The 21,254-nt window shown below is 39.5% G+C and overlaps 1 protein-coding gene across 1 annotated transcript in view; it reads left to right on the forward strand.

Annotated features, from left to right (window-relative positions):
* Nucleotides 1-13,816: 13,816 nt before the first annotated feature.
* Nucleotides 13,817-21,254, forward strand: part of spock3 (SPARC (osteonectin), cwcv and kazal like domains proteoglycan 3) — a 15,170-nt gene continuing 7,732 nt past the window's right edge. Inside the window, exons 1-2 of the mRNA XM_079338035.1 lie at nucleotides 13,817-13,967; nucleotides 14,140-14,266. Coding sequence (XP_079194161.1) covers nucleotides 14,140-14,266 — 127 coding nt within the window. The 5' untranslated portion in view covers nucleotides 13,817-13,967. The remainder of the gene's footprint in view (nucleotides 13,968-14,139; nucleotides 14,267-21,254) is intronic.

Genomic DNA, 21,254 nt, shown 5'->3' on the forward strand with positions numbered 1-21,254 from the left:
CTGTTGTCGTTTACCTGCAGGGGAGGGTGGGAAATAGGCTCTTTGTGTAATCTTCCTTTCAAACAGTCAGTAGAGAACAGATGTTGATCAAGCAGAAAAGAGGTGGGGGGGAAACTATTTAGGGGCTAAATAGTAAATGTAAATGTGCTGACACAGGGACCTGCCTGTCACACAAAGAGACTGGTCTGTTTACATGGTAAACACACACATGCATGCATGCACACACACACACACACAGATAGACTGGAGGAAATGCAAAGTAAGTTTGGAGAGGGTAAGGGGTTTGAGAGTAGAGCCATTATGTTATTAAAAACAATTGGATGTTTCTTCTCTTACAGGGAACCATTTGTGTATGCATCTACAAACCCACACTGTTCAATTCTTCCAATACATTCACAGCCCTCTGCTTCCCATTTCCTCTGCAATGCCCTGACTCATCACAGCAATACTGTTTTTCCATTGGCTACCAGGCCTGGACACCGACTCAGCCCTCCAATCCAAAGAGCTGGTTTGTTGATTCTGATTTTTAGAGACTATTGATTACTCGCCATTTGTCTCTTACTTTTTTTTTTCTCTCACACAATTTTTTCCATTTCACTCTCTCTTTTCTCCCTCTTCCTCCAGTTTTTTTCTGTTCTATTCACTGTCTCCCTGCCCACCCTCCTTTCCTTTCTTCCTGCCTCCCCAACAGATATCAGGTGTGTCACCTGAGCTCTGTATCAATAGTTAATCACCCTGGGACACCCAATCTACAGAGCATGACAGAACTCTCCCATGGAGAGCTGTGGTGTGTGTGTGTGTGTGTGTGTGTGTGTGTGTGTGTGTGTGTGTGTGTGTGTGTGTGTGTGTGTGTGTGTGTGTGTGTGTGTGTGTGTGTGTGTGTGTGTGTGTGTGTGTGTGTGTGTGTGTGTGTGTGTGTGTGTGTGTGTGTTTCTGTTTCTATGCGAGTTGACAGAGGGGATGCTAAGACTTGCATATTTTCTGTCGGGTTAAATCTGCTGACGGAGCTGGAAGATGGGCAAGAAGTCTGCAAACAAAAAGGAAGAGAAAGCACAAAAATGAGCCGAGATAAGGAGGCATATTTTAAATTCTGCAGGTTAATGCAGAAAAAAACTGGTACAAAAAGAAGAATTATCTGATGAAGGCTCAGGGCAGCCTGCTAATTCATCATAAACTCACAAAATGAAAGTTTTTTTTTTTTAATTTTGTTTACTTGTCTTTTAGGTTGAAATATATAATAGATCATGATAAATGTGCATTTAATGGATTCAATATGTTTCTTTATTGTATTAATATTCAGTGAATGGGCATTTACTGTATGTTGAGACCATGCCTACATAGAAGTCTGTTCTGCTCCCTAGTGGACAAACAGTGGCATTACAATCACAGTAACCAAAACGTGGACGCCCATATGAGATATGTTTGTGAGATCACTCGACTTTAATCATTGATGAGATGCACAAACAGTAAAGTAAAGCTTTCACTCATATCTTCTGACTGCTAACATAGAGACGGTTAAATAGATGGAAAAGAGGGTGCAAACTGTGATAAAAATATTTTTGGAGAAATGTTATGATATTGGGCCTCATAACAAAATTGATTGTACTCTACTTGAATGCTCTTAGATGAATCATTGATGAACGACCTCCATGACAAGTAAGATAGGAATTTCCCAAAAATGTTGATATTGTGGTGACAAAGTTGTAACCGACTAAATTGCAAAGTCATCCAGGAGCTCTTTTTTTTTTTTTTTTTACATGTAAACAACATTGTGACTGCCTCTGTTCTCAAAGAATAACTGACCCAAACAAACGTCAATGATTTCAGTTTGTAGGAGGGCACATTTGTGTTTCTGCATCTGATGGAAAATGTGCATTCATTCAGTCGTCTTTGTGGCGCGTTCTCGCAACTTTTTGGCCAAGACATGAGGTAATGCCACAGGCGGTCTTCGTCACCACCAATTCTCTGTTGTCTGCTTTGTGTGTCAGGGCCTTTAAAGTCCCACTCTCTTCCTGGTCGTTGCCAAAATCATCTCAGTAAACAAAGTGCCTCCCAGGCTTTAAATCACATCAGATCTTTTCTGCATGACCCTGGTTAATTATATTCAGTTAGCAGTGTATAATGGAGCTGCAAGGTTAAACTAACACAGACTAATAGAACAGTTCTGCAATAATTATTCCCTCTATTAATGTAAGTTCATGTGGAAACAGTTTTAGGGTAGAAGTGATTTAACCATGCGAGAGATTTAAAACAGCCCCTAAGGGACGAAGTCTGCTTGTGCTGTGGTGCATAAAACCAAGTGCTTCATAAAGTTTGACCCTTTATTTATTAAACAAAAGGCTAATACCATTATCCAATAATAACTAAAACTGATGCTGGCAGTCAACAGACAATATGCAAATCTATCTTTGCCTTCACCAAATAACTGAAATCACAACTATGACCTGAAGTGATTTAACTCAAACAAAAGTGCAATGTGAGTAATAATCCACAGGAGTTAAAGTACACATTATCCCTGCAGAGATTTTAGAGGCTGCTGCATGACACAGGATTTGCTAAAAGTTGGACTCTGTGTGTTCATATTGCCCTCGTTTTTAAAAGCTGAGGACAGAGTGGAGAGTTTTAGAAAGGACATTTTAATGGGAGAGCATAGAGAGGCGTACAGAGGAGCCAACTGTTCGACACAGTGTTAGTGCTAAGATGTGAATAGTGATTTTTCTCTTACAGCAAGGGATGATTTTGGAAATGCATGAGTCTGTGACTTTGTGAAGTGATGACCGCTAGCTCTCAGAAAAGGACTGCCAAGCATCTGGTTGTGGCAAAATATCAATTAACTGGCACATGTGAAGCTGCGGGAGAACAGCCTGCAGGCCTCAGGGCCAGAATCTCCTCCAACCTTGTTAGTGAGCTCAAGGGCAGCATGCTCTGATAACCCTTCCTGGACAGCTATATCAGATTTTGGGCAGGATTAGTATGAGGAGTTTGCAGATTTCTCAACTAAATAACTGGATGACTTGTAATATAAGGGATCTAATCCACAAATAATTTGATCACAGGGGGACAAAATCCTCCCAAGAGATGTCTGATCTCTTGGATGTGTTTTGATAACATGCAAGATCAATTTGGAGTTGCATTGTAGGCTGTGTCAGGTAATCAGTTATCTAGACTCACACCAAAGCTTAATTTGAACTCTGATTAATGTGTCTTGTAAAACAGGGGATAGTGAAGCTCTGTCTTTTTACAACCCTTTATCTTCAGTCAACGAAGGAAATTAAGTCAATTAAGAAAAATTTCACAAACAGTATATTAAATAAGAAAGAGATGTGGTGGTGGAGTTGATCATGAATTAATTTATATGCGAGACTCATACCTGCAAAACAAATACAACTTTCAAAGATAAATTGTAACATGAATCCGTGGTAATTCTAGAGTCTGTTAGGCCCTGAGTAAAAATTCATTGAGGGCCCTCCAACCAGCGTTCATCGACGCATGCTTCTCGTCCTCTTTTTTCCTCTTTATGTTTTCTCTCCCATAGATGGATATCTCATGTGTCTTTGTTGACTACCATTGACAAACTTTGGTTTTCACAGCAATAATTGGTGCAACACTTACTGTAGCAGGGCAACAAGAGTAAGTGCTGTCAGATGGAGCCCCCTTAGGGAGGTTACCTCCTGTCATTGAATAATGTATTTATTTTGAACCACTGCTTTGGTTTAAAGTTGGATTTGAATGATGATGATGCCCAAACAAACAGCAGCCAGTTTGATGAAGATGACTTTTTGTGCATCCATGACGGCAGGAAGATCAGAAACAGGAGAGCTGGAGAGGCACCTTTCATGTCTGTCCAACGGAGGTATGGATGTCTTACACTCCTTTCCTCAAATCAAGAAACTGTCACTCAAAGTCAACACAAGTCTTCCAGCATCTGCAGCCTGTGAGAGACTCATGCAGGTCTCCTGTTCACTGCTGAAAGATCACAGCTTCACTGCAAGAACCTTGAGAGCCAACTACTGTTGAAGTTTAACAGTCACTTCACTGACTGATTCTTTGGGACAGAACATGAATTTTCAGCACACCACACAGTTTATGGACACAGAACTCTGTTCATATAGATAGATAGATAGATAGATAGATAGATAGATAGATAGATAGATAGATACTTTATTGATCCCGAGGGAAATTCATATTCCTCCAAATAATCTCTGCCGGCTGAGCCTATTGTGCTGTTTTGGGAGTTTAAAGTAAAAAAGTTGATTAAGGTTATTACCATTTCTTGTAGCTGAATTTGCCTTAATTTATGTTTTATGGTATTTTAGTTATTTTGTAGAATTCTAATTCATTGTTGTATTAAAGAAGTTGCACATTGCTATGTTATGTTTGTGTGTATGTGATTACATTCATGCTTTTATTTATTGAAAGAATAAATCAGAAGTTACTCAGTACTTGAGTAGTTTTTTCACTGAATACTTTCTTACTCTTAAGTAATTATTTGGATGACTACTTTTTACTTATACTTGAGTCATATTATTCTAAAGTAACTATACTCTTACTTTTTGGCTACTTTACTCATCTCTGTTGGAGAGACAGAAGAAGAGTTGAGAGTCTTGCTCCTGTGAAGTTCTACATGGTAAGTAAAGTACAGTCTAATTTTATGAAATAAAGTGAATTAATTATCTGAACTATGTAAAATATATTTCTGGAGAATATGTACTTTGAAATGCCTTGTTTATTGCCATTAACTAAATGGCTATAGTAACATTGACAAGCTAGTGTTAGCGAGCTGTATCTTGTAGTTAGGTAACCATTAAGCTATCATTGAATACAAATAACTTTTAAACATTTTAGCAATGATAGTAAACGTTTTTATGTTTACATTTTAGAGTTGAAGTAAATGGGGGTTTTTTCCCACTGCACCTTCCAAGCATTATGGCCATCATATTTACCCCCTCACTTTTGGCCACAAGTATGTGTGATGCATTTATTGACCTATATTTGCGTTGTAATTTGGTGTAATATCCAGCCTTATAAAGCAACTGCACTGTTAAAACAAGTAAAGTCAGAATTTCTTTAAATCTTTATATTTGTATAAATATTTTAATATCAACTGGGGGTTTTTTGACCGACAAGGAACAAATATTAAAGCAAGAAAATGATGGTAGTGTGCCTTTATGTTATAAACGCCTGTATATTCTGTTTTGTTCGATTTAATACATATAAAACAGAATCACACAAATTCATATTTTATTGGTGTACTGCTCATATATTTCTCACCAGCTGCTCTTTGTTCTTGTTGCTCAAGGTCACTGCTTCTTCTGTTTTTGCAAAACAGTCAGCACTGTGTACCCCTCCGTCTACTGTTTTTGCACAACAATCAGCTTGTACCTCTCTGTATTAGTCCACTGCCCAGATAGCAGAAGACAGTCCACTGAAACTATCCTTCATGAAACTGTCTTTATTAAAACTCCTGTTTTGCCAATATCAGTTCTTTTTCTTTCTTGCTGGCCTGGGTCGAGCAGAGAAATTCTCAGCTGGGTGGTTCTTTGTATTACCTGTGATCAACCTGCAATAAACCAGCTTTTGTCTTGATCTCATTTGGTCGCGATCTTCCTTTCAGATAAGACGACGCAGCCTAAAAATCTTTCAACTGGTGACCCCGATGTGATGTCTGATTGACAAGACGAGTCTGAAGTTAGGACCATGTGCGGTGGAGTTGGCAGACTTCTCCGCAGACAATTTCTGTTATTGGATAATCTAAATGAAATTCCCCTTTCTCTCTCCTGATATCCGTATCTATCCACTTCTCTCTCTCTCTCTCTCTCTCTCTCTCTCTCTCTCTCTCTCTCTCTCTCTCTCTCTCTCTCATAATAAAGGCAGAAAACGCCCGAAAAATAACTTTAAAAAAGAGAGATTCTATGAATATTAACTATTTAAAATCAATTTTGCATAGTTAAAACCCACAAGTAAAGTGTATTTAAATCTTTATTTGTGTTAATATTTACAAAAAATAAATTTTAACCATTAAAAACAATCTTTCAATCTAGTGCTTTGTCAACTGTTGCAATCTCACAATGATTCAAGAGGTATGTTTAGACTTTCAGACAATTTGTTTTTTCTTTTTTAGAGTTTAGATATTATGCCCAGTTGGAAGTGTGTGTTCACAAGCACAAGTGAATACACACTTTTCCAACTGGGCATAATATCCAAACTGTTAAAAAGAAGCTAGTAAAATAAAAGGACTGAATATTTATATGTACTTTTATTATTTTTTTCTGAAGTAAAATGTTTGTCAATGTTTATACATATTTTGAAAGCATGTTTTTGCTCTGTTAAAAAACTCTTAAAATATATTTTAAGCTATATATTGATACATTTTAAAGCATGTTTTGCACCACTAAAAACCAACAGGCTAAATATCTTTAAATCTTTATATTTGTGCAAATATTGAAAGCAATTTTTGCACTTAAAAACAAAAAAGTAAAATCCTATTAAATATTTATACATATTTTAAAAGCATTTAAAATGTATTTAAATCTTAATGTTTGTGTAAATATTTTAAGAGCAACATTTTAATTGTTAAACACCATCTTTCAATCTTGTGTTTATTCTGTATTTCGTCAACTGTTGCAATTTCACAACCATTGACAAGGTAAGTTTAGACTTACGTTTTATTCTACTTGTTTCTTTTTAACAGTTTAGATATTACGCCCAGTTGGAAAAGTGTGTGTTCACAAGCACTAGTGAATACACACTTTTCCAACTTGGTATAATATCTAAAGTGTTAAACTGAAACAAGTAAAATAAAAGGACTAAATGTATGTATAGGGGGGGGTTTTTTCCAGAGGAAGAGAGGAAGAGAGGCGTGATGCGGGGTCAGGAGAGGTCGCGCAAAAAAAATTTCTGTGTACGCATAAAAATATGTATTTTTTTTAAATTTATTTATTTTTATTCCACCAATTACAATTTCCCTCAAACATGTCTGCATTACTAACTGTCGCAATAGTGACAGGAGAATGTATAGAAATAACTATGTTTTGCCAGATTGCTGTTGGAGTTTTACAAACGCTCAACAAGTGTCATCCTTGTCCTCTCAAAGTGTAGTTAGACCACTTTAGCTGTTGTATCTGAACTAACATGTCTTGTTGATTTGGTTCAAAGGTTTTCCAAGAAGACAGATGTTGTTGTCCAGAAGAAGTCTCCCGCAGCCATGCTACTGAAGAAACCCTCTGACTCGGATGGGTCTTCATACAGGTCAGTCGGCTCTCTTTTATTGGTTTTATTATCTGAATAAGCATTGCTTTTGAGTATACTGTATATTGGTTATTTCTGATTGATTATGGTACTTTGAGTGGCAGCAGTGCAGTGCTGTCCTCTCGCCAGTCCTCCTGTCAGTACATCTGGATGCAACATTAGAGAACCTTCTCATCCTTCCATCCGGACTTAAACTTGTTTAAGGTTCTTTTTAAAAGCTGAATCAGCTGGGCCTTGCTTCCGAGCAGTATACTGCGCCGATGCTCTGAGAAGACGCTTTAGAGCATGGAAAATGAGTTTTCATACATGACAGTAGAAGCTCCTAAAGTTAGGGCAAAGGTGTGTGCTGTGAGAACAGTCTGCATGGCCTGGATTTATATGGATAACCATGGCGAAATTAAGTGAGTAAGCCGGCAAAAACTCATCCAGCTTTCTGAGTTTAACTTTCTTTTTAGTCAGTCCGTGATGGGCTGTTGCAGTGTAAATCCCCATCAAACACAATCACACCATTGTTTCTTTATATTTTTTGATGGTTTACTGATAAAGAATGCAACATTTGCATCTATGATGGTATGGGTTTTTTTAAAGATCTGTGCCTCAAGTGGGGGAGCACAAGCAAAATGCCTATGGCCCCTATGGCCCCTATGGCCCGCCGATAGCGACGGGTGTGTGTAACAATGGTGGTGGTAGCTCCTTGGTTTACAAAGAATGTTCACAGATTATTTGCAGACTGTATGATGGTTTAAGTGGGGTTACTCCTGCACAGAATCAGCTCATGACACAGTCAGACAAGCGCAACAAAAAATCATTGAGTGCATAAAGAGCTTAGCAGTGGCTAGTCAGATTGATTGCTGATATGTCTGAACTTCATCAGGCATGGCAGCATGTGTACACTCAGTTGGCCGATTGTGTTGAAGTTAATTAAATAGAGTGGTCCTGCAAGCAATTCCAACAGGCATGTCATAAATCCAACCTTACTCTGTCTTATTGCACTCTGTTTTATGTTTTAATTTAACTTGGGGTGGCAGTAGCTCAGTCTGTAGAGACTTGGGTTGGGAACCGGATCAAGTCCCGATGTGGACCAAAATATGGAAGTTGGTCTGGTAGTTGGTAGTCTGAACCACCACCAGCTCGGGGGCCGCTTTCAGTGGGGGCTGCTGTTGCCCTCTGACAACTCTCCATTAATGCATGTCCTCAGGTCCTGCTTGTACATGTGTGTGATTCAGGTCTGTGTGTGAGAGAAGTATGTCTCAAATAGAAAATAATAATTTAAAAAAACTTAAGCAGTAATGAGATGTTTCTTATTAGTGGCAAATGTTCAGAAATACTTGATGCGGTCATGTGCATCCAACGCTCATTTTGCCCTGAGACGAGAAAAATGTATTTTTCTTTGCTTGAAAGTTTTCTTCATGTGATGCAAAAAGCGTCATATTGCATCACATGAAGAAAACTTCCAGGCAAAGAAAAACATATTTTTCTCGTCTCAGGGTAAAATGAGGTTTGGACTCATGACCATTAAACACTACTACCATGTTTCTAATGACACAAAGCTTCATGCAAATGGGTGAAGTATCCCTTTATGTGAAGGCTAAAAAAAATTGGAAGTACAGTGAACATTAAAATTATACGTCTGCTCTGAGGTTGTCAAAATGAGATTTGATCAATCCTAATAAAACAGTCAGACCTTCTCTTCTAAGTCTTTAGGGATAGCAAGTGTTTATAGGCCTACTTTGATCATTTTTAAGTCATCAATTAAAACTATAAAAACTGATTTTCCCATTTTTTTCCCCATGTGGGTTCTGGAGGGGACTCAGTTTTTCTTTCAGTCCCAAGAAAAAAAGGCTATAGTGATATACACACTATTAAATCCAAACACTTCCTTCTACCTTTTTGGAGTCAATTAGAGCAAGAAGACATTTATATAATTCTCATGATGAACTTTCTTTGTTTTTCCTTCTGTATTTGGATTCCAATTAGCTCCAGCATAATGCATTGGCTATTCTTCCTGGGGGGGTTCAACGCACAAACAATCATCAGAACAACAATCAGAACAGAAGCTTGCCCGACACTGCCCAGCGAGAGAAGGTTGACTGGATAGAAGGATTTGTGTTTCACTATTGCAGAATGTTTCATGAAAGACAATATGATAAAAAAAAAACATTTATTTTGTTAAATTAAAATAGAATTTACAGGTCTTGTCCTTTATACACATTTTTTTTTAAATCACATTTTGTTAGATTTTTTTGAACACGTTTCATTTAGGCTCCTCTGTTCTTTGAGTGCAATGTGAAATAATCACCACAAGGGGGAGAACAAACACCGTTAACATCATCTGCAGCATGCTCCTATTGGTTGGTTCATGGTACTCCAGTGACTCTTTGAAGCATGTCTACTAATCAGCTGTAGGGTTAAGTTTTCCTGTTACAACAAAAGTTTCCTTGTCTTGTACCATCATGCAACTCTAACAGTTTCTTTAAGAAAAAAAAATATTATAAACATGTTTCAATGCCAGCAAATAAAAGTTCCCTTCTCTTGTACAATCATGTAACTCTAACAGTTTCTTTAAGAAAACAAATATTATAAACATATTTCAATGCCAGTTGACAAACACTGCTATGCTTTCAGAAAGCGTGCGTGCACAGTTAGAAAGTATTTTTTTTAAAGAAAGGGACATTTTTGTCATTTTTACATTGTAATTAATCTAAAGGTGAAGGATGCAGATTTTTGTGCTTTTTGGGTCACAGAAGGACTTACAGGACAGACCCTGAATACATCCTTTTTCTACACAGCCTATTATATTCTCTCTCTCTCTCTCTCTCTCTCTCTCTCTCTCTCTCTCTCTCTCTCTATCTCTCTCTATCCATCCCTCTTTCTAGCTTCTTGTCCCTCCCTTGTGCTAGCTCTCTGGCTCTGTAATCAGCCCCCTTTCAGCGATGGCCATTTTGTTTCTGTCGGCCTTATCTCCTGTTTGCAGTTTCCCCCTCTGTCATTATTCTCCTATTAGCTTTTCATCCTGGGGCTAAAACACAGGACTCACACTGACCTTATAGTAGCAGCTATGCTCAAAACGTCTGCTTTGCAAGATAACATACACACTCACACAAACCGACCAAACAATATTGTTTTCATTCCGGTGAAATGAGAAGAAACTTTTAATACAGTTAATGGGAAAGCAACACAACTCAGATAATTCATTTCACTGCAGACAAGATACAAGAAATCCAATTCAAAGATTTGCACACAACATATTTGATTTCCTTTTCAATTAGCTTCCTTTTGATGTACAGAGAATGAGAGAGGGTCAATGAAATGAATGAAATAGTCCAACGTGACACATACCCCAACACTAGGGATGCCTCGATGCATCTGTTCAACATCAGTATTGGCTGATATTGGCCATGTTTACACACAAATAATTTGACATCAACCGATGTCAATATCCAATGTTTATCTGTTGTGCGAAATTAATTTAATGCTGGCTGCTAGCATATAAAGCTACTGATTCAGATGCATTTTTATTGGGCAGATAATTTAACAGTCTCTGATTGGATTTCATTGTCAAACATGAGAGGAGTCAGCTTTGTAAGTCTGAAGGAAGTCATGAAACAAACATCTGTGTCGGAATTGGCCCTAAATTTAGAGATCGCTGCTAATGCTTCACAATAAGGTTTTTTAAATAGAGTCAGAGATCGGGAGACATGTTCTACAAGGCAACTATATAGAAACATGTCATCATTGTTTTGGTGTACTTTTTGGTTTGGACCTTTTAGTCCCAGTAATGAGAAAAGGAGAGCCTTTCTCACAGCATGTGCATTTGAAAACATTGAAGAATAGAATTAATTGCATTCAGTTGCTCTGGAAGTTAAATTTTTGGACATGTTGAAAATATAAACACTCAAGGTGGCTGCATTCCACCTAAGGGAGCCGGAGCCATTATTTAGTTTCATATTATGCATGCTGGCTCACTTGAGGGACATCCTGATATATCCTAATGGCACTGATTACTTGTTATTTTCTGTAGCGTTTCCTGTTCTTGCTGTGTTTAAATGAGTGTCAGGGGGAAATGTCCATTTTCGTGCCCTTCTGGTATTTTGACTGCTGCCTGCTGCTCATGTTTGTGAAAACAAAGTTTCCCTTCTACATCAAGTCAAAATGTCTGCTGTAAAGAACATCTTTGCTCACAACTTAGTCATCTTTCAATACTTTTTATGTCACACATGTTCACCTTAAACTCATGTCAAGTTATATATATAGTATATATATATATATATATATAAGTATATATGCTAAATGATAATCACTTCTCAGTGTAGTGTCTTTGAATTCCTTTAAATAACTTCCTTTGGTACTTTCATCCCGAACTCCATCTTGATGGATTATGTACTCTCTTTTACCTCCCCCCATGTCCTCCCTCCAACTGTCTCGGAGAGCAGGTGCACAGTGACAGAGTCACTGGGCTGTGAAATCTCAGCTCCTTGAGACATTTCATGCCTCTCCCATCCAAACATACACACAAAGGCACACACACACACACACACACACACACACACACACACACACACGCACAAACACAACACATTATTTTTCTCCCATTTTCTTAATTTCATTTATTTCTTCACTTCTCCTGTTCCTCATCTCTCTCTCTCTCTCTCTCTCTCTCTCTCTCTCTCTCTCTCTCTCTCTCTCTCTCCCTCTCTCTCTCTCGGCCTGTGCAGGGATTGAGTCAACAATGTGTGATGCTCATGAATTCTACTCAAAGTAGGAGAAAAAGAGAAAAACCAAACAACAGCAGAATGAAAAATCTATGTTGCTTCATTAGGCAACAACATGTCTCTGTGCTTGTATGTGTAAATACGAGTGTCTTTGTGTATGTGAGCAACCCGTGTGTGTCTCCTGCATATGTCTCTGACCACATCTACATCTTTAATGTCTGAGACTGAATAATGTATGAACCCCTGGGCTGGACGACCCACACACACTCACATTCTCAAACAAAACACCTCTTTTACTGCTCTCATCTGCACAAATGTCATAAAGCTAAAGCTAACTCATAAAAGAATGGCAGCATCATCCGCAGTCCTGCACTCCTCCCTCCTCACAAGTCTCCTGTCATAACCGAGATGAGCTCATGTGTTGTTGATGTGAGAGAACAAAGCATGCTTCAAAGAAGACCAGCACTTCCTGCTCCTTTAACCACAACCACTCCTTTACTACCAGCTTCCTGTTTACAAGCTGCACACTTCCTGATGGAGTAAGCACAAAATTCACATCAAACAGTCTTTTCACTCGTCTCTACCTGAGTGTGTTCATGCAGCTGACCATCCATTTAGGTTCTTAACAGTGCGCAGCACTAAGACACAACCTCATGTGTCCCTCTGATGCAGTCAGGCATGCTTCATAGTTCTAATTTGACTTTCAAATATCTGCACACTGTCATGTTTTCCACATGCCCACACATGGAAAAAAAAAAGAAAAAACACACACACACACACACACACACACACACACACCCTTTCCTCTTCATCTTTCTTCTTCTGAAGATGTGGAGTCGAGGTCAAGGTTGGTTTCTACAGTAACTCTGCATAATAATGGCGTGAACCTCCTGACCATCGGGCCTCTCTGTGAAGAGCGTGAAATCTAATATTAACACTCAAAAGCTTGCTCTCCATCTCCCCAGGGATTTCTCGCTCTTTTATTTTCATAACATTCTCTCATATATTTACGTCGCTCAACTTCATACAGATTGGTTAAACAAAACACTGAATAAATGAGTGGTGAAAAATCTCATTTGGCGCTTCCATCGAGGCTATGAGGAGGTCACTTCATAAATTAATGAGCAATCAGATAACGTGATTCATACTCTTTGGCCTTTTATGTATTCAAGGGAAATATTGACCTCATGTGTTTGACAGTGGTCTACATTTGGAGAAAGAAATATTTTGAAATGAAATCCAAGCAAAATGGAAGCTCTTTCCTGAAAGCTCGAGTGTTTACTCGCCCATCTACATCTCTATACCCACACCAGCTACATTTTTCCCCCACCTCCAATAACACACAACTCAAGGAAAGAATGTTTGGGGCTTTACACTCCTTTGAAAGGACAGGAAAGCGGTTACACCCACCTCTACAAATCATTGGGAGAGGGCCATTTAAGGTGCATTTCTTATGGAAACCGCCATGTGATTTTGTAGAATCAATTTACAGTCCTGAGCTCAGCTCTGCCAGGAATGCTCTTTAAAGTCCCACATGAGTCACTATTGTCCAGACAAGCCTGAGCAGCTCCCATAGGGTAGAAATAACTAATCAGAAAGTGTGACAAACAAAACGCACACACAAACACATCAACACTGACAAACAATCTTTGAATTGGATTTGCAAGGTTGTGTGGTTTTTGGCTTGATATAAATCTATCAACATTCCAACCTTTATGGCAATTTATATTTTCATAAAAAGTAATCAGTGTGGCGTGATAGCAGCTCACAGTGAGCCATCATGACTCTTTCCTCCGCACTGAGGAGAAACTGAGAGAAGAGGAAAGAGGGAGAGCGCGTGCACGGTGCCATGCGCGCTCCCTCTTTCTGCTGCGCATAGACAGCCGGTGCGGAGAGAGAGAGAGAGAGAGAGAGAGAGAGAGAGGCAGAGAGAGAAAGCGCTGCTATTACTAGTGACAGAAAACGGCAGAGAGCACAAACAGTCTGGAGAGCGGTTGATGCGACAAGGTAGGACGGGGAAAAAAAAACACCCCCGCGTGATAACACTGAGCTATGTCGATTCGCATTCTTTGTTAGTGTAAATCCGATTGAACCGCCTGTTTTTTTTTAACACACATGCAGTGTCCTCCAGCCCGTTCTGATGTCCTCCTCTCTCCGTGCTGTTGTTGTGTGTCCGCAGATGCTGAGCGTCGCCTTGCTGTGTGTGTGCGCCGTCGCCTTTGGACACGTCTCCGCTCGCTCCGACAGCGGCAATTTTTTGGATGATAAGTGGCTCGCCGGAAGATGGGATAAATTCAGAGATGTAAGTCATATTATTAGTTCCCTTTCCCTCCTCGTTATCTCATTTACACCCCCCCCCTTTCTTTTTCTCTCCCTGATAGCCACCCCTCATTGGCTTGTGATCATGCGCTCCTCGTTTTCTCGTTGTGTCCAAGCGACGCGTCACGGGGCCCGTTGTGTTGTGGTGTTTGTCACAGGTTTGTCTCCAGATCCACTGAGACAGTAAATACACTAACGAGGCTGATATGATCCCTTCTTGTGATTGTGTTTGAGCGATAGCACGGAAAGAGCTAAAAGGCCTCTGAGAAACGCACGAACGCACATCGCGGCTGAGGCAACACTGAGTCCCCGAAAATGGGGCCTAATTATAGGCAGGTGTGAGGGAGGCAGTCCGCAGCAGGCTAACCTGGAGGGTCTTTTTCAGAGGAATAAAAACCTTGCAAAGGGGGATGTTAGAAAACCAGAGGATCACGTGGAAGTCTTTTAACGCATTCTCTGGTTTTGTGTGTGTGTGTGTGTGTGTGTGTGTGTGTGTGTGTGTGTTATAATCAGGAAACAGGCCTACAATCGTCATATAAAAAACAGCTTTTGTGCTGTAGCAGAAAGGCAAAGGGCACAAAGTAGAGCACGAGCAGTGTCAACATCCTGTAGGAATATCAGAGGAACATTTTGTAGCATTGATTGTTGGTACTGATCTGCTTCATTAGGCTGCTGCTGAGTGTCTTGGTGCTGTCAGCCACCATTACCCTGACTGACATGTTTATGTAAGGTGAGTAATGCTGCCGGCTCCTGGTGTTCATGGCACACAGACTAACTACCGTGCAGGCCAGCCAGCTCACAAGGCTTATGTCCTGAGTAGCTGCAGCAAAGCCTTGAATCTTGACTGTTGATCACGCGTGGCAGGTTTTTGGAGACCAAACCCTTGATCCAAGCTGACTGGGGAGGAACCAACTGAAACTGAAGGGTTGGAGCCAAGTCCTGATGGATAGCACTGTCCCTCCCTTCCTCCTCCTGAGCACCTGCCACCTGTCCACGGAACAGGAAAATAAACGGAACAGCAGCTCAGTTTGTTCAGTACTAGCTTCACAAAGCTTTAGTCTTCAGGTTGATGACTTCTCTTTTTTAAGTTTGAGCTTTGTGAATTTATCAATAAGTCGGCTAAGGGAAAGGAAAGGCTGAAGTTTTTATCATCGCTGGGTTGTGAATGTGAAATGAGTTGGTTAGATGGAACGTTATAGACATTTTACACAGACAAAAACACTGACAACACTTAAGACAGTGGGTAATGTCATTGAGCTTTTATTTCTTTTCACAGTCAGCAGTGAGGACATTTGAATGTGCAGACAGATGCATAATAAGGCAGCTACTCCTGGATGTGATAATGAAACATTGGCACATTTTTCAAGTCGGATTTCGACCTGCAAAAAGCATCTGACTCACTCCCTTTTTCCCTGCATAACAAACCACACCTCCAGATGTGACACGTTCAAGCAGGTGCAACTGAATACTTAAAATGACTATTTTTTTTAAATGACTGTTTTTAGCTCTCATTTTAAATATAGAGGGCTGAAATGATTTTGTACTATATGGGAATTTTAGTTCTACAATCATTTAGGGGTTTTTTTTATTCACTTTGGATAGGTCCCATCAATTCCCCCTGAAATGTTAGAATCAACATGAGGTTCTTGATCATCTTTAGAAACATATCTTTGTTTTTTATTAGTTTTAGATTGTTTAATGAGGTCAGTTGTTTCTTTGACAGTCAACTGTTTCTTTGGCTGTGTGTAAGCTATTGATAGAAACATGAAATTAGATGATATTAGATGATATCTATATCTTCACCAATCTTAGAACAGCCCCCTTGTCTTGTTGTGGCACAAAAAAAGAAAATTATCATAGAAATTATCCATCAAAACATGTAAAGAGAAGTGCATTTCTGCAGTAGTGTGGCCCTATTTATGCATTGCACCATCCATTAAGATTATTTTTGCTTGCGTAATGAAATATGAGCTATAAATGACAGATAATAATCAGCAGATATCGCTGCTATTGTCTGCAGAAATTTCTACTCAATGTAAAAAGCCTTTTGAAAAAAATAGGCGTATTTTGGTTTCGGATGGATGGTGTGGTTGGAGGATAGCTTGCCTCGAAGCATAGTTTGCAGTAAATGGACCCACACAAGCAGAAGTGATTTGTACACACTCCTGCTTGCACTCATTCACATGCACGCAAGGAGACACACACAAAAAAAGAAGCGTGAATGAACATATAAGGGCACACATAAAATATGTGAAACAGGCTTTTTGTTTGGGAGCTTTACTATGACCGCACTGCAACAACAACAACACACCAGAGAAAATACACTCAGCTCTCACACCAGCATTAATGAGTCGTAGAACCCTTGACGTGTTGGATGAGTCACGTTTCTCTTGAAGTTGATGGCAAGTGAATCCTTCTTAGTACTTTCTTTTTCATGTTTTCATAAGCAACAACCTTTTCTTATGTCTTACTCCTCCTGCCTTCCCCCTGTCACATTTAGGCTGTGAGAACCTGCCGGCTCAGGTGGTCACATGACAGACACCTTAGGTTCAACTGTTCAGAGCAGGATTTGGATTATGCAAATGGCGTGTCAGGACCAAATGCCAGAGAGGAGATGTGATTGGACATGTGCTGCTATTTAGAGAGAGAGAGAGAGAGAGAGAGAGAGAGGGACATGAAAAAAAAATAGATAGATAGATAGATAGATAGATAGATAGATAGATAGATAGATAGATAGATAGATAGATAGATAGATAGATAGATGTGGCACGGTGGAGTGAGTGGCAGTCAGCTGACAGCTCATTGTGTGCGTTCATGTCTGAGTTTTAACCTTGAGGCTCAGGCATTAGAGAAAGCGGTGGAACATTGTGGGTTCCATAAGTACGTGCATTTCATTTCCTGTTTTGGTGCTGTGTGTCCCAGATTGTCTCTGTCTCTATGAGATCTTATAGGGACTCAAGGGCACAATGTGCAAAGGTATTCTACAAAAAAAAAGCCAACAAAGCAGAGGCAGAGGACAGCCTTGGTAACTTACTGACGATTGTGTTTACATTTTTGTTCCCTATTGGACTTGTATCAGTATTATGTTTTCACTGGAATAGAAAGAATGTAACCCACACTTTTTGGTGCATGAATGAAATTAGCATGAGCATTTAAAAAAAAGCTTTACATTATTGCAGTTAAATGAGACAGTGTCTGGAGTCAAAGTAAATCAATATGCATCTATAATAATAGCTCAATATTTATTGTGCTGTAGTTATAATTGATGCCAGACTGATTAATATGGTCATGGGAGGCAGACATGCATCCCTATACTGTCACAGAGTCACTCTGCATATAGAGGTCACAGCTGGCCAGTTTGCATTAACGTGTGTCAGCAGTTTGAAACACGCTGTGCTGCCTGTAAACATGTACAGTAAATATCAACTGGTCAATAATGAGATGCATAAAGAGCATATTTACAGTGGCATACGACTGGGTTTAAAAGGTAACAGAGTATACATGAACCTCGTGACAATAAAAAGAACATGTGAGGAGGGATTAAATCAGTCTGCTCTTTAACACTCTCAAAAATGTATGTTTTGACATACTGGAGCTGGATCCATCCCTCTTAGTTAAAATGTGTCCAATTACTTTTCCGGATGTTGCTAGAAGTTAGTAATATGAGTTATGTAAACAGATTATATCAGAGAACAATGCTCCTGTGCAAAAAGGAAGATTTTTTTTCAAAGGAAAATTGCTTTTGTTCATGCTAACTCCAGGTGCTGCCTAGCTAATGAAGCTAAAAGTCAAAGCAAAATGCTAACAAAAATTGCAATTAAAGAGGTAAACATTTACAGGACAGCTTAAAACACCAAATGTCCCTTAAATTAGCTAAATCAGAATCCTAACCTTAAGAAACATTTCCTTACATATGCTTTAAATATAGTCCAATATTTTCTCCAGGGGTTGATGGCTAAGTTAGCTTTTCAAAACCAGTGAGAACAGAAATGAACAGCAGTGTTGGAGAGTTATAGGCTTCTGACTATAGGATGAACATTGATGTGGAGGAAAAAAGTCTCATATACTGTATGTAGCTATGATACAAACCAACATTTCTTCAAGGAAGTCTTTATAGAGTCAGTTAAGCATATGGCCAACTAAAAATGTTTATTTTTTCACTGGTTATGTGTTAGGCTAGCTGATGCTAACTGTTGACATTGCTGGCAGAAGAGTCTCCATTTGCAAAAGAAAATATCCTGATAATATAATCTGTTGCATTACAGTTTAAAACTAGCTGGTAGCTAACTAAGAAAGACCTCACCACACAGATTATGATGATGGATTCATAAATTGATGGTGAAACATAACACTGATGATTCAACCCCTGATTTCGTATTCATGTCCGAGAATATGGCTGTAGTTTGGGACAAATGTCTTTTGTCATACTTAAGTAACATTCTCATAAACAAGGAAACAATAAAGAATAAGAATTTTACATGTTTTCCTCCTTGTACAACTGCACAACTGCAGCGAAACCAACTTTTTTTTTCGTATGTGCCAAGCTCAGCTTACATTTTAGGCATGTACAGTCGCTTTCATCTTTCAGCAAGGCCCATAAGTGGGTCTCCTGTTAAGTGCACTAGATAGGATCTTGGCCACTGATTTACTGTACGTCCTGTAAGGATGGCTGGAGGGGCCTGGATCTCTCTCTCTCTCTCTCTCTCTGCTGCACTGGTGCCATCGCTTTTTTAGACATTCTGCTCCGTTTACTGGGCCTTGGCTTACTTTCAGCACTGCAAGGGGAGTAAAGATGAAAGACGAAAAAAAAAAAAAAAAAAAAAGTGTGGACAAACACAATGAATGATGCATGGTGATGATGATGAGAGTGATGCATAGACGCTAGGTATAGGGGAGAGTCTTGTTTTGTAGAGCCTCAGAACAGTTTACACCTTTCATCCTCTTTTCACAGCCGCTCTACTCAGTGTGATTTCCACCCAGTATGTCCGTCCTGTGTTGCTTGAGCTGTGGAGGGTGAATGATGTCGGGGAGGTACAGAGCTGGAGGCCTTTTTTTCCACTTCAAAGCACCTCGGTGTGTATTTGTGTCAATGCATGCTAGTGACAAGCTTGAGCAAGACAAGCAGAGCCAGTACAATGAAAACATGCACATATTTGTGCTGTAGGAAGTTAGAGAGAAAGGCATCAAGGAGACAGGAAAGGTGAGTAAAGTGGTGGTCGGAGGCAGTTACTGACATGCAGGTAAAAGAACTGAAAACCAAGTATGCACGCTGCTGTATTTGTGGGATGTTTTTGCACATGTGAGATAACTGTAAGAGAGAAATAGAGGTGTAACAAGATCAAGAGATAACATATTGTTATGTTCAGTGTGGACTCAGGAGGCCATCAGACGCACTGTCAATATATTTTCTTTTTTGTCTGTATGTGGTTTTTTGAAGAGGGAAGCTGGTTGCATGCATGTGCAGTGGAGTGCATTCATTCAGTTATTTGACGTTTGGTAGTGCTGACAGATTCTGGCACTCCAGTCCGTGATGTGGAGATAAGTTTGTTTGTTTTTTAGAGTTTTGTGTGTATGTGGATGCGCGTTTGTGTGTGTGCGTGTGTGTTGCAGGGGTCTCGTGTGTGTGTGTGTGTGTGTGTGCGTGCATTTGCATGCATCCGTTGATTCCATTATGAAATCACACCGCGAGCAGTTTTGTTGTCTTGACTGGTCTGGAGGGCTCGGCCCCATAATGCAATGTTCTCATTATTCAGACTGAATGGTCTGCAGTGCTGGAGGGGAGCCGTCTTGTACAGAAACAAAAGTACCTCTCTCTTTGGTTTTATCTCTGCAAAGCTTTCAGCATGTGGGTTCTCTTCATATTACACATGTTTAAGTAAAGTGCACAGAGAGAAGACAGACATTTTTTACTCATTCTGCAGTACTGTCCTTTAGAAAGTAGAGAAGCATGATTCATGATATAATGAGTAACGGCGTGCATGTAGTGGAAATACAGGAGGTAAGAAAGTACCAGCAATATTAAAAAATAATAAGAGCTGAGGAGAAAAGGCAAGCGGTGACCCGGTTAACCTCATGGAGTGCGAAAAATGGGCCAGTTAAAGCAGAAGAAAAAGAAAAGGAAACTAAGCAGGACGTTTTGGCGAGCGGTGTCTAATGATGTGGACAGATGAAATGTGCAGTCAAACTATAAAGACAAATAAATATCCTAAAATCAGGCTGAACATGATTAGGATGGAACCACTGACCCTTTATGGAGATGGATGGCGAAAGTAAAGCGACAATCACCCCCAAGATGGGCAGCTGACATATTGCACTGATGATGTCATTTGAAGCTAGAGTTGCACATTAGACTCTGTTGTGGTTTTGATGTCCTGCCCCTTATGTTTACCAAAACACACATTTAGAGTTGGCACCATCCTAAACAGAGCAGATTTTAAGTTTGACACCGTCACCCACTGCGGTGGAAAGTTCAATGACTTTTATATTAGTGTGTGTGTGACATGTTCTGCACACAGCACTGTGCATTTTACCACTGTTTATAGCGCTTAAGTAAGTAATTGAAATTGACTTTATGACCGACACTGCAGCCAGTCAGAAGTTGTAGAGCTAGATTATTATTTTGACCACGCCGCTAGAGAACGAGAGTGCTGTCTATGTAATTGCACAGATTTGTTGGCAACATTTTCAGTATCAAAACGTTGCCAATGTATTCACACAACCTTTACAGAGTGCAGGAGTTTTTCTTAAAGAATAAACAGGAACATGACCTTGTATTGGTTGTCTAGGGCCAGTATTTCTGTTGTATTTGCATCAAAACTTGTATTAATAATACTGGGACTGCTAACAGACATCAGCCAATCAGCAAATGGATGGATGGATAGATAGATAGATAGATAGATAGATAGATAGATAGATAGATAGATAGATAGATAGATAGATAGATAGATAGATAGATAGATAGATAGATAGATAGAT

The sequence above is a fragment of the Symphodus melops genome (genome assembly GCF_947650265.1).
Source record: "Symphodus melops genome assembly, chromosome: 2".
NCBI lineage: Eukaryota > Metazoa > Chordata > Actinopteri > Labriformes > Labridae > Symphodus > Symphodus melops.